The 18409-nt window shown below is 42.0% G+C and overlaps 1 protein-coding gene across 1 annotated transcript in view; it reads right to left on the reverse strand.

Moving 5' to 3' along the window:
- PRKCH (protein kinase C eta) overlaps positions 1–18409 on the reverse strand; it is a 297109-nt gene that overhangs the window by 149505 nt on the left and 129195 nt on the right. The window contains exons 3-4 of the mRNA XM_077464376.1: positions 14118–14268; positions 8146–8180 (exon numbers count right to left, since the gene is read on the reverse strand). Coding sequence (XP_077320502.1) covers positions 8146–8180; positions 14118–14268 — 186 coding nt within the window. The remainder of the gene's footprint in view (positions 1–8145; positions 8181–14117; positions 14269–18409) is intronic.

Here is an 18409-nt window from a genome sequence, read left to right on the forward strand (position 1 = left end):
AAGAAGTGAAAGAATACCTGCCTTTCCTTCTGCCTGTGTCCTCGAATGCCACTTAGATCCTGAGAAATTTTGTGCAAAAGCCCAAGGGGAATCTGACACTTCTGGGAGAGTTGACCTTCTGGGTGCCTTACAGCTTTCACTGGTTTCTCCACCTGATCTCCAACAATGACAGCATTTAACAGGGACTATCGATACGCTTGGGTTTGGCTTAAGGTTTGGACTGAACCCATGTTTGGGTGAGCCCGAAAGGCATCGGTCAGTGCTGGGACAATGAGTTGTGGATGGGAAATTCCCTACCCCCTGGCTGCATGTACACACACAGGGACAGAGATGCTGGTGACATCACTAACCCAACATGACCTTATTAGGTCAGCGATGTCAGAAGCATCCCCACCTGTTTGTGTGCACCCAGCTGTGGGGTTGGAAATCTTTTTGGAAATCTTTTGCCCAAAGCTGGCCAGGGAACAAAAGCTTCCTTTGGGCCAAACCCCATTCATTTCAAACCCAAGTGGATCATCTAAAGTCCCAACTTTTTGTCCTCCCCTCCCCCCCCTTCTCTCGCCAAGTGGATCACTAGCGATGACATACAGGTCAGCAGGAGGAACCTTAAGGAGCTGCAGGGGACCCAGGAGATCAACACTTACCAAAGTACTAGTTTCCCTTCAGACTTCAGGATCGGTAGCACAGGTAGCAGGAAAAGTAGGTATTGACTTCTTTTATAGGTAAGGTTGATTTAAGATCTTCCCTATAATAACAGGGTCACTTGAAGTTATTCAAATAAATCATATATAATACACATGCACTCTTCCTGTACCTGTAATCAGGAAAAGCCTAAACTGTATTGCATGATCCCAGGAAACTGCTGGGGAGCCCATGAAATGAAAACAGATCAAGGCCATTGCTACCAATAACCTGCCGCTGTGCTCCCCCCCCCCCCCCCCCCCTACACATTTATAATTAATACCTTTAAACAGAAAATATTTTTTTGTTTTTTTTAAAGCAATGAACACATTATGCACATAAAGCTGATCACTTTAAATGATACAGCTAAAAAAAATAAAAAAAAAAATAAATAAATAAACTTTTGGAAGGTGTATTGGTTAAAACATAGAAAAAGAAAAAAACTATATAGAGAAAGCAACTTTGTGGCGTTGTCCGACTGGATCCTGACCGGACTCCCCTGCAGCCTCTGTGACCATGTGGAGAGGCGCCACCTGATCGACCAAAGTTCAAGCACGTTGATCGGCAGGTGGGATTCTTCCTGGGTCCAGCAACCCTGGGCTGACTGTATCCCCCCCAACCAGTCAGGCTGGCGTCCATTGTGATTACCGTCCAATGAAGAGGAAGGAATGACTTCCCGGACTGAAGGGCCGGAGACCTCAGCCACCAGAGCAGGGAATCCCTGACTAGCTGGCTCACCTAAATTTGACAATCTAGGGACAACAGAGATTTATCCAGTTTGGACAGGATCTCCTTTTGCAAGATTTGAGTGTGGAATTGAGCATACGATACCGCCTCAAAAGTGGCTACCATGAGACCCAGGACTCGCATGCATAAATGCAGCGACGGCCACCTGCGGGACACCAACAAATTCATTGCAGCTTGAAGAGTCGGCAGCTTGTCTGAAGGGAGAAAGACTCTTGCCTCTGAGGAGTCCAGAAGCAGGCCCAGGTACTCCAGGTATTGAGTCGGCACCAACACTGACTTCTGTAGGTTCAGTACCCAACCAAACTCCCGAAGAGTTTGCATAGTGATTGCCACATCCTCCCTCAATTCTGAGGTGGAAGCTGCTCTCAGAAGGAGGTTGTCCAGGTAACCCACAATTGCGATCCATTGCTGCCTTAGCAAAGCCAAAATTGGGGCTAGCACCTTGGTGAAGACCCTCGGTGCCAACATCAGGCCAAAAGGGAGAGATACAAATTGGTAGTGCTTGTCCCCGACTGCATACTTCCTCAAGGACTCACTGGAAAGTGAACAGGGTATCAGGAGGACAGCAAGGAAAATGCATCCCGTCAGGGTCAGCAATGGTGGCACTCATTTTTCTAAATGCACAGCTTTATTAAAACACCTACATATGTAGAAATGCACGGTAGATTGAATTCAATGAGTCAATGGTCAATAATTAAATCGCCATACCAGTAACTTAGTGATACATTTATTACTGCATCAATTATACTAGGGGAAAAGAACCAGCTGAAATAATCTTGTTACAAACTTTGGTAGGATAGCAACTCGGCACTCAATAATGCATACTTGAAGTAGAACTAGAAGCAGAACTTTTTTTTATTTTTATTGGATAGAGTAATCAGTATATCCCCTGTAAGGTTTATTTTTGCCATATTTGTCCCATTGGGGAAATTTCTCTTTACTTCCTGTCCCAGAGGCAAATAGGAAGTGAGAGGATATCCCAGCAAATTAAGGGAATATCTTGGGGACCCCCCAGGTCACCAGAACAAATGTCCCCATCAATTTCCCATCTATTACCTTTCATACATATGTGTGTATTATTTGTTTGCACCTGTAGCAGGGCCCAAAGACAATAGTGAACATGTTGCTTTTTTTATCCTTCCTAAAACACACGGACTCTGACCTTTGATCCAAACCTTGACCTAAAATCAAACCCCGATATAGCTATTTTGTTTTTATTTATTTTTTTGCGTGACTACAATCTTCTCTAACAAGGAGAAAAATATACAATGCATCTTTTTCTCCATTCAAGAGGAAAAAGAACACGGAGGCAGATTGAACAGTGACTGACCATTGGGACTATAAAGGACCAGTCCCTGCCAGCACCCAGTTAGTATGAGACCCAGAGCCGACGGTGACAGCTTGGCCTCCATGTTGGGAGTACGCTGTGCTGCACGCTCTCATCAAGCATGTATGGACAGATGCAGCCCTATGGAAGAAGACCATGCATACATTTGCATAGGCTTGGCAGTAAGGGGTTAAAGAACTCTACAAAGCATAATTTCCACGAAAATGCTTTTTTTTTTTTTTTTTTTAATCTGTCTCTAAGTGCAAAAATGGACTTCAAAGAGTTTTCTGCCTGCATTACACAGAGTCAGTTAGCATGCGAACAACTGCAGATTATGACCTACTCTTAGAATCTAATTGAATTATTTAGACATCCGATAACTGCAGTCCCACAAATGAATTCGGAACCACCCTATCACTGAATACAGGCTTCATTGTTCACCCTGCCAACCAAACTGCAGAGTGCATGGATGACATTGATATCCGTCAGACCTAAACTGATTAACACAAAGCTCCTCATTTATTAAAGTATCTGTCTCCGACGATCTGCACTGGCTCACAGCTTTAATCAGGCTCCTGCTTTAGAACATAGGAGAAGGAAAGATGGAATCTGATTGGCTGCTGTAGAACGCAGAGACTGCCAGAGACACTTTATCCATTTGACACACCATGCGAGTGATGCTTTATTCTGCAAGATGAGCTCTTAGAATATCATGTACATTCTGTATAAAGAGCTGTTTTAGAGCCGTAGTATGTATAATTTTATATGGACCTGAACACAGCAGTATAGTAGGTCATAGGCCGATGCACACCGCTGTGTTGTAGTCATTATCCCCATTGTATTGCTGAGCTGCATAAATCAAAAGTAAAAAATTGTGCATCAGCTATCTGATGTGAATCATATTTTACGCAGTGCACATGTAAAGGCCGGTGTGAACTTTTAAGTGCGTAACAGGTTAGCACTGCCTTGTGTCACTTAAGGACACATCGTTTAGGTTTATGCCCTGTACACACTTAGGGGTGATCTTTCCTCATTTGATCTTTGAGGAATTTCCCAAAATGAAACTTCACTGACTGGGAAGAAATACTTGTCAATCTGAATAGTTTTTAAGGCACAACCATTGTATGCCATCTTGATAAGTGTGTAATGCATATTGATTTTAGATGTCTTATCTTATTTACAATGTTAGCCTAACTTTCTCCATCTAGTCACAGCCGTCCCTATGCGATTCTCTTGTTACTTGAGTTTGTAGCGCTAAAGAAAAAGTTCACAACCTATTTCAGTCAATGACCAACGTATAATGCCCTGTACACACGACCGGTTTTCCCGTCGGAATAAACTCGGAATAAAGTTTTTTCCAACGGAGTTCCGACGGAATTCCACCAAAACTGTCTTGCGCACATATGACGGGACTAGAAAAAGGAAGTGCAATAGCCAGTAGCCAATAGCTTCCGTCTTGTACTTGCTTCAGAGCATGTGTCATTTATGGTCCGTTGGAACAACATACAGACGAGTGGTTTTCCGAAAATGTTGGAAATATTTAGAAATTGTTCTATTTCTAGGTCCGTCAGAATTTTCTAAAAAAAAAGTCAGATGAGGCATACACACGATCGGAATATAAGATGAAAAGCTTCCGTCAGACTTTTTCTGTCAGACATTCCGCTCGTGAGTGCGCGGCAATACTTCTCTAGGCAGTGGCGATGCAGAATGACATTGGCCTTCTTGAATGACACAAGCATGAGATCCTCCTGGGCTGCCTGCTGCTCCCCATTGAATGGCTCATTTAGGGCCAGGGGGGAGATGAAAGCAGAGTGTCAATACAGCTGGCACTATGGACCACTATTTTTAATGCAGGGTCCTTCAACCAGCAAAATCCTGCATACATGTCAGTACTTTTTACAGTCGTGTGCACGAGCCTTGAAGTATTTATCCACAGACTATAAGTGTTTTTTAGAACTAGATCTATAGAAAGATACAATGCAGATAGACTAAACCATTTGCATCAAGTACAATCTTTGACCTATAGCTACAGGCTGGTAACTTCCTTGTACAGAAGAAAATCCAGAGATCATCAGATTACTAAAGTACAGAGCCAGTTTATGCATCAGTCATAACCTAGATTTAAAAAAAAATGCTTTTAGTGTTTACATAAAGCCAAAAAATACTTTTCCTAGTTTTGGATAGACTGAGGAAAGATTAGATCCCTTATCAGATTTTTACTGCTATCTGGGGCTCTGATAGGCCGGCCATACATGGTTCGAATCTCTGGCAGTTTAGCATGAACCGGCCCGAAATTTGAATCGTTAATGAAGCGGCTATCATCAGCGTTTATTGATTTGCGATAGTTTTATGGCATTTTTTTTATTAGTAATGGCGGCGATCATCGGTTTTTATCGTGACTGCGACATTTTGGCGGACACATCGGACAATTTTGACACATTTTTGGGACCATTGGCATTAATACAGCGATCGATGCTATAAAATTGCATGGATTACTGTAAAAATGTCACTGGCAGTGAAGGGGTTAACCACTAGGTGGCAGTGTAGGGGTTAAGTGTTCCTAGGGGTGTGTTTCTAACTGTATGGGGTGTGGTTGTGTGTGACACCACACTGATCACTGCTCCTGATGACAGGGAGCAGATGATCAGTGTCCTGTCACCAGGCAGAATGGGGAAATGGCGTTTATATCAGCATCTCCCCATTCTTGAGCTCCGTGGCGCGATCACGGGTATCCCCGCAGTGATCGAGTCCGCGGGACCCGCGACCACAGAGCTCATGACAGGCAATTCAAAGTAACGTACGAGTACGTTACTTTGCCCAGCCATGCCATTCTGCCGATGTATATTTACAGGAGACGGTCAGGAACTGGTTAACCAGTTGGCACCCAGCGCGCACAAATACGCAAACTCTCAGTGTTCGGGCCTTGGCGCCAAGCGGCTGCATATTTGCGTGCAATAGCGCCAACAGTGCTGTGGCGAGAGTGCATGCCTTGCGCACTCCTGGCACAGTGTCTGAGGGCTCACGGACAGTTGATCGGGACTTTTCCAATCATGTGACAGCCAATCACGGCGGTCATGTGGCCAAAAGCCTCGCCTCCTGGCATAGAAAACCCCTTAAAGGGCCGGCGGCAGCTGGCACCAAAGGGTTAAAAAGTCCATCAGTAGTCAAAATCGGCAGATGTGCCCATTGTCATGGGTCTAAAGCCTAGTACACATGATGAGATTATCAGACAAATGATTGTCCGTTTCTTTTTTTCTTTTTCTTTTTTGCATGCTAGAGTCTATATCAAAAATGAAGAGGTTGCCAACGTATGGAAATTCTCGTACAATAGAATAAAAATTCAGAAGTGATGTAATGTACAATGAGGGAAAAAAGTATTTGATCCCCTGCCGATTTTGTACGTTTGCCCACTGACAAAAATGATCAGTCTATAATTTTAATGGTAGCCCATAAATCGCCGTCAGTATATACGGCGATTCGCAGGAAGCAGCCACATTGCCGCAGTACAACTGCAGTGGCTGGTCCTTAAGTAGGCCCAAACCTTTTGCCTGCTTGCATTTTCTTGTGCCACCCGAACTGAGGGGTGTTCGGCTCATCCCTACTGACGACACTGGTTTTAATGCAGCAGTTATCAACAAAAAAAAGAAAGTTAGAAACTCAGTGAATTTCAGGTCGATCATCTGGTATTTTTCAATAGCAACTTTTTTTGAAGAGACAGAGCATTGGCTTGTATTGCAGAAATGTACTGTCTATAACTGCCAGTCAGAATTACATTATTTGAAGCTAAAATTATGGCAAATACAGCTCTGAGCCCAGTATGTGTATGTAAGAGTGGATGCTTTAACAAACGGAGGGGCGTAAGATTGATGAGAACCATATCTCCACCTGATGGTGTTGCCTCATTCGCACATACGAAGGGGCATCAAGTTAAACCTAGACTTTTAATTTTACATGTATAAAAAGGGATGCCAGCGTGGTGGTACTACACGCAGCAGTAAGTGGCAAGTGTGCCCTATTACTGATAGACAAAGTGAAGAAATGTCATCAGCACACCAAGGATTCCTCAAAAGGGTCCAAAGCTTTATTTTTGTAGTCACATTGTAAACATACTAGAATGTTTCAGGAGCCATGCAGGGCCCCTTCATCAAGCAAGTGACTTGCCTGATGAAGGGGCCCTGCGTGGCTCTGAAACGTTGCTGTAGGTTTACCATGTGACCACGTATATAGAGCTTTGGACCCTTTCCAGATGGTGTGCCGATGACATTTCTTCACTTTAATCATCCATGGTTTAAACTCTATAGTCATTACAGCACCCGGCATTACTGAACAGCCATTTTTTTAAAATGTGTGTGTGGCGAATATTGCATTTGGACCCATTAATGATAGGTGTTGCACATTTCGTGGGCCAGTCCAGAGACAAGATGGCAGACAATAGTGTTACTGTGTGCATGGAACAGCACGTGGTGATGAAATTGCTTGTGAATGAAGGATTAATACCCGTGGATATCTACAGAAGACTTCACGCACAGTATGGTGATGAGACGCCCAGCCACAGTAAGACATGAACGGTGTAAACATTTCATAAATGGCTGTAAGTCCGTCAGTGACAATCCCGGCCATGGAGGGTCCCAGCCCACAGGAGGCCAGCATTTTAGCACTGATGATACATACCTCCCAACATTTTGAGATGGGAATGAGGGACACCTACTAACAAATTTATGTAGGCATAGGCCACGCCCCCTGCCACACCCCCTTAAAGGAGAAAAAAAAAAGATTAATTCCACAAGGGCTTTTTTTTTACCACTACTATTCCTTTATATTGGATTTTAAAATGTACAAATGCAGAAATTTAGAAATTGGATGAAAGGTTTAGCACTGGGAAACACTTTTTGAAAGATAAAAAGTGCATTTTTTATACAACTATATAGATCAGACCAAAATGAGGGACAAAGGAGGAGGAAAGAGGGACAGAGGGACATTGCTCCAAATCAGGGACAGTTGGGAGCTATGGATGAAGTGAAACAGGCTGTCCTAGGATAGTTCAGGCGTACTGATACATCCTTCTATGCCAAAGCTTTCCAGGCATATGTTAAATGCTGGGATAAATGTAGCAGGGGAGTATGTCGAAAAACAACTGCATTTTCGTTTCCTTGAAATTTGTTCTTTTATTATATAAACTCAAAAGTCATAGATTGACTTGAACGTCACTGGTAGCATCAAAAAAAAAAAAAAAAAAAAAAAAAAGGTAAATTTCCAAGCAAAAGCGATATGCATTTGTTTTGCATGCAAGCGTTTCCAAGTTATGTAGAAAGCCATTAGTCATTTTGTGTCTATATCTCGCGTACAATTCAATCCCATCAGATAACTGATACTGGATCTGGTTACCTTACCTTGACACTGATACCCCTGCTTGCCAAACACTCCCCTGCAATGAACAAAAAAATTACAGTTATTACATTTCTGTCAACAAGATCTCACAGCTGTGTTAGAACAGTTATAACAATACCAGAAAATTCTTTTCAGATTATTTCTTTCCACTATATACAGGCAAGTCTCCACTTGCTATTTTAAGCCATCGCCTTGGACCCAGTAGTGTATTTAGGTTTTGTGCTGCCCTAGGCCTGACTAATTTAAATATGACCCACCCCTTGCTTTCAAGGCCACACCCCTTGCCGTTTAAGACCCACCCTGAAATCTTCGAGTGGGGACACTAGTTCTGAGGGCTGGGGGGGGAATGGATTCCCTCAATTTGCATTTCCTCTCACTTCCTATTTGGATATGGGGCAGGAAGTGAAGGGAAATCTCTGAAATGGGACAGGGATGGTAAAAAAAAAAAAATTGATAGGGGCTACAACCCTCCCTTATGCAATCCAAAATGAAAAAAAAAAAAAAAAGTGTTGCCTATAGTTCTACTTTAAGCACAAAATTCTGATCATTTTATGAAGAGGACTAAGAAGATATAACCATGTCAATGGTGCAGAAGAAAACATAGCACAGTGAGGAAGGTTTTTGGTCCAGGATGAGAGGACGGTCAAAATTAGAAGCAGCACCCCTCCACCCCCCACCACAGTTATGGAATGGTGGCTACCCGCATACCGGAAGCAGTGCGGCCACTTTTTGGGGGTGCTAGACTGATTTGCCTCTCAGTCCAGTCCGCCCCATAAGGCGTCGGGGACTCTTTCTGTGCTGCCCCCCTGCAAAGTGCTGCCTTAGGGCCTTGTTGGCCTAGGCCATAATACAGAGCTGCTTGGACCAGAATGCTTCACAGGAACCTAGTCGGAGAGCCAGTTAAAAAGCACTCACTGGCTGATCAGTCATTTTGTAAACTACAGAGTGGGTGTAGGACAGGAGTAGGCAGCCTTTTTCCACTTAAGGGCAGGACTCAATGTATGTTGAGGACCGCATTTACCAGCTAATAAATGAAAATAATCATCTGGACCCCTTTACATTACACAGCCCCCGCACCTCTGAACCCCTTTACATTACACAGCCCCCCCCCGCATATCACACAGCCCCCCCTCCCATGACATGCTTTAAAATTGCGCACATAGAATAGCGACAAGCTATGGTACTTAAAAATCTCCATAGGCGATCATTCCGGCTTCATTCAGGTCCTCGGCGAGCAGGCGAACGTGCTGACTGGTCGCTTGGGCCTCCCGGTGGGACAGGAGAGCCTGGGCGAGCTGCAGAAGGCAGCGGGGGGATTGGGGGACCTCCCCTCCAGCTGCTTGGGAAAATACTTGAGCGGCTTCTTAGCCGCATCAGTTATCCCAAGAAAGCCGACCAAGGTTAAAATGTCCGCAGGCCAGGTGCGCGTGAATTTATCACATGCACCGGCAGGCCGGAACATTTAGCGATGGCGAGCCATAGGTTGCCGACCCCTGGTGTAGGAGATCTGTTGACGGGAACGATTCAAAGCAAGACTTGACCCTACAGTCATTGTTGTTTCTCGAAGGGAAAATATAACATATACACAGAGTTAGGCTGACCATACATTATTCAATTTCCTTTAGATTTACGAAAACCATGTAGTGCAAGTGTCTGCCTGCTCACGCTCAAATTGAAAGTGTTTAGGTTTGACCTCATATTACATGTTTTTGGTAATTCTAATTGAAATTTGAACAAAAAATAAATAAAAAAATGTATAATGCATGGCCAGCCTTAATTTAAATAGTTATTCTGTATTTCAATTGATGGGCACATGTGATAGAACATTCTGCCAATAAGTACAAAACAAGTGCCTTTAATAGCATTTAGAGTCTAAAACCCTTTTTACATCGTGGTACCAAAGGCAGGGTGGATGCCCTACAGAGAGTGTCAATTATTATTTTGCACTTCTATAACCACTCTAACATTTAATATTGGTGGATATGCATGTACTGTAAATAGGGAAATTAAAAAAAGGAATTGCCTAGCTGGAAACTCAAACCCTTTGATATCCAAATTTTATTTTTATTTTTGGATAGAGTAAGATGAACTAGGTTCTCTCTGTGGTTTGTGCACGTGTTAGGGAGATTACCTCTACTTCCTGCCCCCTACTCATAACCATGGTGAACTTTGATGAGGTCTTTGAGGCCATGTCAAACTCCTTGGGAATATATTTTGGTTTTATATAAAAGCATTTACTCTATTACAGCCTTTATTACTGAAGATGAATACGATACACTTATGTAAAATAAATAGTTTAAAAAGAACAATCATTTTAAAGACATAATAAACCATGGATGCAGTGCTGGGGCAAAGTCATCTAGAGCCTAGGGCGAACATGCCAAATTGGGCCCCCCAAGATGTATGAGCATTATGTGTCAGCAAATATCCCCCCCCCCAATAAAAAATTAAAAAATCAAGCACCAATCTGCATGCTTACCCCCTAAGCATAAATCCCCCCCCCCCTACAAGTCTGCCCCCTGCTGAAATCCCCTTCCCAGCGTGAATCTTTGCCCCTCCAACCCCCTCAGCTCAAATCTTTTCATTCCCCATATGCCCCCAGCACTAATCCACTCCCCCCTCAAAAAATAGTCCCCCTACCCCCTCTTAGTACAGATCCTCTACCTCTCAAATTTCCCCTGTGAGCAGAAATCCTCTGTCCCCACTCCCCTGCTAGCAAAATCCCATCCCCAGAAAAATTTCCCCTCCTAGCACAAATCTTCTTCCCCATCCCCCTTCCAACACAAATCCCCTCAATTTACCACTCATATCACACTTCACCAAATTTCCCCTCCTAGAACAATTCTTATCCCCTGCCTCCCCCATAACCACATTGTGGTGCACCCCATCTCACATTATACCACAGTGCCCAGGGCAGCTGCCCCTTCTGGCCACCCCTTGTCCCGGCCCTGCATGGATGAGTGAAGTGGAAATGGATAAATACTGGACCAACGTCTCCTATTCCTATCCATTTTTGAATATCATTATGTACCATCATGTACTCCTGAATTCTAAGGATTTTCTATACCAATTTCTGATCAATATCTTGCATGTGCCTGTGATATAAAGTAATATAGATATCAATGATGTTTATTACTTGGACTACATTAAAAAATATTGTAATTTTTTTTTCTTTGCATAGAATGGGAAGTGTTGGAATCTCACTCCGGAGTTTTAACCAGTTCCAACCATAGCAAAAAATATTGAAATAAAGAAGTATTAAGTGAGGTTGTAGGCCCTTTTCCGTCTGGTTTTTATACAAGCCCCAATATAGAAACCACCTGTACCCAAAGTGAAAATGCGATTGGAAATATAGCTTTCCAAGCTATATTTCCATTTATTGATAAGAGTACATTTATGTGAAAACAATCTTGCCAACAGGGCAGGGTTATTACAGAGCAAACAAAATCTGCAGGGAGCATGCAAGTATAGAAAACGTGTGCACTGTATCCTGCAGTGCTCTTCATGTGATTCCACTGGGCCTTTTTCCAACATGGCAGTGTCCACCAGGGCACCTATTTCAATATCAGACTTTTTTTTATGCAATATTGCACCAACCAAACATATAAATCACAGGAGTATGCACATGACTCAACACTGTTTATCTCATTATAACCATACTATTAAAGAACTGATAGCACAACATTGGTAGGGAGAGGTTTCTGAGTACTAGCAAGCTTGTGTTGTATGTAATCTTAATGACTCAAGAAGAGGTTAGGAAACATAGGTCTTCTAGGCTTTGCAAGGCTTGGTAGGGTTCCAGTCTAGGATTGCTTCCTGTCAGAGCTGGGCTCAGCCATTCCTTCTCTGAGCTGGCCGCTCAGCTGTCGGCTAATTGCCAGCTCCTATCTCTCTACAGTGACTCACCTGTTGACGATATCCTGCTCATCAGTCCTGCCTACTTAAGCCGTCCAGCCCAGATGATCTCTGCCTTCGCCTTGGTCACATCTCTAGAGATGCGCTCCTGTGTTCCTGTTAAAGAATTGGTTGGCTGACATTCCATCTGGCTCCAGATCCTGCTTGCCATTCTACTATGCTCATCTCTGGCTTCCTGATGTTTTGGCTTATCTGACTATCCGTTTCGATTCCTGAACTCTGGTTCTATTTTGACTACGTTTACCTTTTTATGATTATTAAAGTGAGATATAACTGTACTTCTGTCTCAGTCTGATTCATGGTTTCTGACACTTCCATAGCAGTCTTCAGTGAAACTTCTCTTTGCCCTCTAGCACAGATCCACCCTAAAAAAGGTTCTCCAATTTCTGCATACAGAAAAAACACTCACTGCTAAGGCTGGTGTGCAATGGAACCCATTCAGACTTTCAGTGGTAACAGGGCAAACCCCCTCCCCAATGTAAGTATGCTGCAAAACTAACAGACAGCCCTGATGCTGCTCCAGACACAGGGACCATATTGAAATCGAGCCGTAATTCTGCATGTAAGGCATTTAACACTATTACAGCCTTGACTGCGCTTTGACATGGAAGCAAGACTAGACTGGACCCCACCAATCCTTGCAAAGCTGAGAAGACCTACTTTTTCTAACCTAACCCAATATAAAAAAAACGGCTAGGAATAGGAGACGTCGGTCCAGTATTTGTTATACAATTCCATTTGACTCATCCATAGTTCATTATGTCCTTAATATGATTATTATGTTTAAAAGGTTTATTTTAACTAATGCCATGTACACAGGATCAGAATTCCGGCCAGAAAAAGACAGATGAGAGCTTTTCTTCGGAAAATGCAACCGTGTCTATGCTCCATCGGAATTTAGCTGTCCAAATTCCCGCCAGCCAAAATTGATTGCATGTTCTCAATTTTACCGATCGTGTGTATGCAATTCCGACACGCCAAAATCACGCATTCTCAGATTCAACTACGAGATGGATGCTATTGGCTCCTGGCTATTGAACTTCCTTTTTCTAGTCCCGTCGTACGTGTTTTATGTCACTGTGTGCTAAACGATCGGAATTTGGTGTGACCATGTGTAGGCAAGACAGTTTGAGCGGAATTCCGTCAGGAAAACCATCAGAGCTTCTTCCGACGAGAATTCCGATCGTGTGTACGCGGCATTAGTATGTCGTATTAATCTTCAGAAGTCATGGCTGTATCAGTGTAGATGTCTTTATATAAAACCAAAATATATTGCCAAAGAGTTTGAAATGACTTCAAGGACCTCATGAAAGTTCATCTTGGTTATGAGTAGAGGGCAGGAAGTAGAGGTAGAGGCGCACTAACCACAGTGACAACCTAGTTTGGCCTACTCTATCCAAAACTAAAAACAAAATTTGGATATTGAAGGGTTTGAGTTTCCAGCTAGGCAAATTTTTTTACCTTTCCTTATTTATAGTACATGCAGAATTACGCATTAATATCAATGTAGTCTCTGTGTCTGGAGCCGCATCAAGGTTGTCTGTTAGTTTTGCAGCATACTTACATTGGGGAGGGGGTTTTCCCTGAGTATGGACAATGGAGGCCTGAATAGGTTCTATTGGGCACCAGCCTTAGCAGAGAGTTTTTTTGCTGTATACTGATATAAGAGAACCTTTTAGGAGTGTCCCGTGCTAGAGGGCAAAGGGAAGTCCGACTGCAGACTCCCTTGGAAGCAAGCCTAGACTGGAACCCTCCGCCAAGCCCTGCAGTCCGTCAGTGTCCATGCTCAGTGCAAACCCCCTCCTCAATGTAAACATGCTGCAAAACTAACAGACAACCCTGATGCTGCTCCAGGCACAGGGACCACATTGATAGAATTAATGAGTAATTTTGATCACACATGCTGGGCAGCACACATATTATAACAGCTGACAAAGGCAAAATCATGAAGTCACGGTACAATTATAACTGTAATTACAGGCTTATACTTTATCTAAACCAGGTTTGTCCCAGCATGTACTGACTATACCATAAAGGCAACCTTATAGGTGAGCCTCACCAGATGAAATCTTTGCAGTGGGAGCAGTATGTCGGCTGTCGCAGATAGGTTGCCATGAACTTGTGTCCGTTGACCTGGTGCACCCTTCGCCTCATGGCTCTCTGACGTTTTCTTGTAAAGTGTCTCAGCAGCCGCCCATCTCGCATTGTTCCTAAAATAGGAGTCACGTTTAAACATTACAGGTGGCACGATTCATTGTACTTGTCACATTATACTTGTCTACAGGAACTTATTTTACATTTATAGGACTAATGCTATATTAAATATATTTATTAAAGTACAGCTAAACCAATCACTAAATCTCATAAGTTCTAATGTGTTTAAGCCGAAAATCTGGGATCTGCACATAAAACACCCCTGCTGTGCCCCCACCTCCTTCCTAAAATCCAACTTCCCCATCCTGCAAAGGGTTAAAGTGGAACTAAACTCAAATTTTTTTTTTTTCCATTTTGGATAGCGTGAGGCAGGATTACAACACCGTCAACTATTTTTGCCATTGGGGAGATGTCCCTTCACTTCTTGCTCTAGGACCAAAACAGCAAATGAGAGAAAATCTCTGCAAAGTGAGGGAATCTTTGGTTGTCACCAGTACTAGTGTCCCCACTGGATACTTTCCCCTCCATTCCTGTTCTGGTGACAACCCAAAATTTGGGTTCTCTTTTCGCTCTCTGTGATAACGGTAAACAGGACAAATAGACAGCACTAAGAGCCTGACAGCTGTTCTAATATTTATACCTGATTATATTCCATATTTATATCTAATACAAACATTCTTTTATTAAGAAATTTACACTGCCTACTCTCAATCACTTCTTATTCTTTCATCACAGCTTGCAGTGTAGAGCATGACAATTTGGGTTGAAGACCACTCTCACATATCTGTCTTATGGTGCCCGTAGACACTTCAATAAATGATAGATTTTTTTCCCAATCGATTTCTTCTGTTAGAAATAATCAATGTACAGTCACCAACCCATTTGATATGCCACGCTCAGGGAAGTAGTTTTTGATCAATAGCTAAAAGATGACCATAATGTACAACCATATGTAATCATGGTTACATCTGCCAATTCCCTCTAGAGTTCTCTAGAATTGTTCCTTGTATCTCTTATTACAAAGATGTGTGTATTTTTTATTATGCTCCTCAGCTCCTTCTAGGGACCATAATAAAAAAATAAAAAATAATTTGTTCATAATCTAAAATAGCCTAAAGAACATTAGTCTTTGCCCAATTTGCACAGGCAAATGGCTGAGAATTATTTTTTATTTTTTATTTATAAATAGACCCATTTTAGCTATTTTGTAATTGTGATTACACGTTTACATTTCTTTACATACTGTATAAACAAATTGATTTTATATTCACTGTTACCAATTAGGTGTACAAGTACAGTGCCTTGTCATGTTACAACCAAAAACGTATATATGTATTTTGTTGGAATTTTATGCAATAGGTCAACACAAAGTGGCACATAATTGTGAAGTGGAAGCAACATGATAAATGGTTTTCCAATTTTTTTTTTTTACAAAAAAAGTGTAGCATTTGTATTCAGCCCCCTTTACTCTGATACCCCTAACTAAAATCTAGTGGAACCAATTGCCCTCAGAAGTCACCTAATTAGTAAATAGAGTCCACCTGTGTGTAATTTAATCGCAGTATAAATACAGCTGTTCTGTGAAGCCCTCAGGGGTTTGTTGGAGAACCTTCGTGAACAAACAGCCCCATTAGGGCCAAGGAACATATCAGACGGGTCAGGGATAAAGTTTTGGAGAAGTTTAAAGCAGGGTTAGGTTATAAAAAAATATCCCAAGCCTTAAACATCTCACAGATCACTGTTCAATCCATCATCCGCAAATGGAAAGAGTATGGCACAACTGCAAACCTACCTAGACATGGCTGCCCACCTAAACTGACAGGACAGGCTAGGAGAGCATTCATCAGAGAAGCAGCCAAGAGGCCCATGGTAACACTGGAGGAGCTGCAGAGATCCACAGCTCAGGTAAGGGAATCTGTCCACAGGACAAATATTAGTGGTGCACTCCACCAAATCTGGCCTTTATGGTAGAGTGACTAGAAGAAAGCCATTGTTGAAAGAAAGCCATAAGAAGTCCCATTTGCATTTTGCGAGAAGCCATGTGGGGGACACAGCAGACATGTAGAAGAAGGTACTCAGGTCAGATAAGGCCAAAATTTTACTTTTACGCCTAAAAACAAAACATTATGTGTGTCTGAAAACTAACACTGCACATCACACTTAACACAACATCCCCACCGTGAAACATGGTGGTGGCAGCATCATGTTGTGGGGATGTTTTTCTTCAGTAGGGACAAGGAAGCTGGTCAGTTGATGGGAAGATGGATGTAGTCAAATACAGGGCCAGAACTACAATGGAACGGTTTAGATCAAAGCATATTCATGTGTCAGAATGGCCCAGTCAAAGTCCAGACCTAAATTCAATTGAGAATCCGTGGCAAGACTTGAAAATTGCTGTTCACAGATGCTCTCCATCCAATCTGAAGGAGCTTGAGCTGTTTTATAAAGAATAGGCAAATATGTCACTTTCTAGATGTGCAAAGCTGGTAGAGACATCCCCAAAATGACTCATTGCACACCGCACTTTTCACATTTATTTGTAAAAAAAAAAAAAATATGAAAATCATTCATCGTTTTCCTTCCGCTTCACAATTATGTGCCACTTCATGTTGGTCTATCACATAAAATGAATTTACGTTTTTTGGTTGTAACATGACAAAATGTGGAAAATTTCAGAGGCGGCTCTTTAATTAGGCAAATTAGGCGATTGCCTTAGGCCTCGCCTACAGAAAGGGCCTCGCCGTCGCGCAATTGCCTAATTTGCCTTTCAGGTGTTGTGCTGCTGTTGTGTCTCAGTGTGGGACACTGGGAATGGGATTTGCAAGCGGCAGGTGGAGTGGGCGGCGGGCACGCTGCACACAGCTGTGGTGCAGAGTGAGCTGATCCATCGCCGCGCTCCGCGTTGGTGGATGAGGGGGGGGATAACACTAATGTCCACAGTCACTCAACATGGTGTGGGCATGGTCAGTCTGCCTGCGTCCAATAGCAGGCTCCACTGCTGCAGCGCCGTCCTCCGTGTCCTAGCCCTTCCCCTAAAGTCACCAACGGCGGCCCCAGTGCATGGCGGGAATTGTAGTTCTCCCACAGAGCACAGGCACACAGTCTTCAACATGGCCGTCTGGTGCCTGTGCTCTGCAGAGACTACAACTCCCAGATTGCACTGCAGGGCACAGAGAGAGCATTGTGTGTTGCTTCTCTAAATCCTGCCACCTTTAGTCAGCAAGGCGAGGAGCAGGGGTAGGTAGTGTCTATAACTGTAATATATATATATATATATATATATATATATATATATATATATATATATATATATATGTATATATATATATATATATATATATATATATATATATATATATATGTATATATATATATATATATATATATGTATATATGTATATATATATATATATGTATATATATATATATATATATATATATATATATATAATGTAAATTGTACTTGCTCCAATGTAATGTCAAGTTAGAATACAGCATTGACTTAGCCGAAAGCACAATATTTTATATATATATATTATAGTGCATATATATATATATATATATATATATATTATATTATGCACTATAATATATATATATATATATATATATATATATATATATATATATATATATATAATATATATTATATAGTGCGTGCATATATATATATATATATATATATATATATATATATATATATGCACTATATTTTATATATATATATGCACTATATTTTATATATATATATGCACTATAATATATATATATATATTATAGTGCATATATATATATATAACTACAACAATGCACCCCCAAGTCAAAGACTATATTATCTCTGCATGGGCTTTAGGTCATATTATCAATTTTTGGAGTAGCTTCTTCATTCATGGCAAAATGCTTCTTTTCTCAAATTAATAATAGTTCATGTATCATGTACAGTTTTATTTTCCCATATTGTAAAAATAACTTGTCATCTGCTTTACTGAGGTTTTGGTTTGCCTGGATCAATAGGATTAAAATAGTTCCACCATACTGAAGGTTGGTTCTCTTATTCTCTTTGGACCTTAGTAGCTTTTGATGGCTTTGTTTGATGGGCACAGTGGCTGCGTTTGATTGGCACAGTGGCTGCGTTTGATGGCACAGTGGCTGCGTTTGATGGGCACAGTGGCTGCGTTTGATGGGCACAGTGGCTGC

This window comes from Lithobates pipiens, unplaced genomic scaffold (genome assembly GCF_037356315.1).
Source record: "Lithobates pipiens isolate NorthernLeopardFrog02 unplaced genomic scaffold, aLitPip1_a1.2 Scaffold_30, whole genome shotgun sequence".
Classification (NCBI taxonomy): domain Eukaryota; kingdom Metazoa; phylum Chordata; class Amphibia; order Anura; family Ranidae; genus Lithobates; species Lithobates pipiens.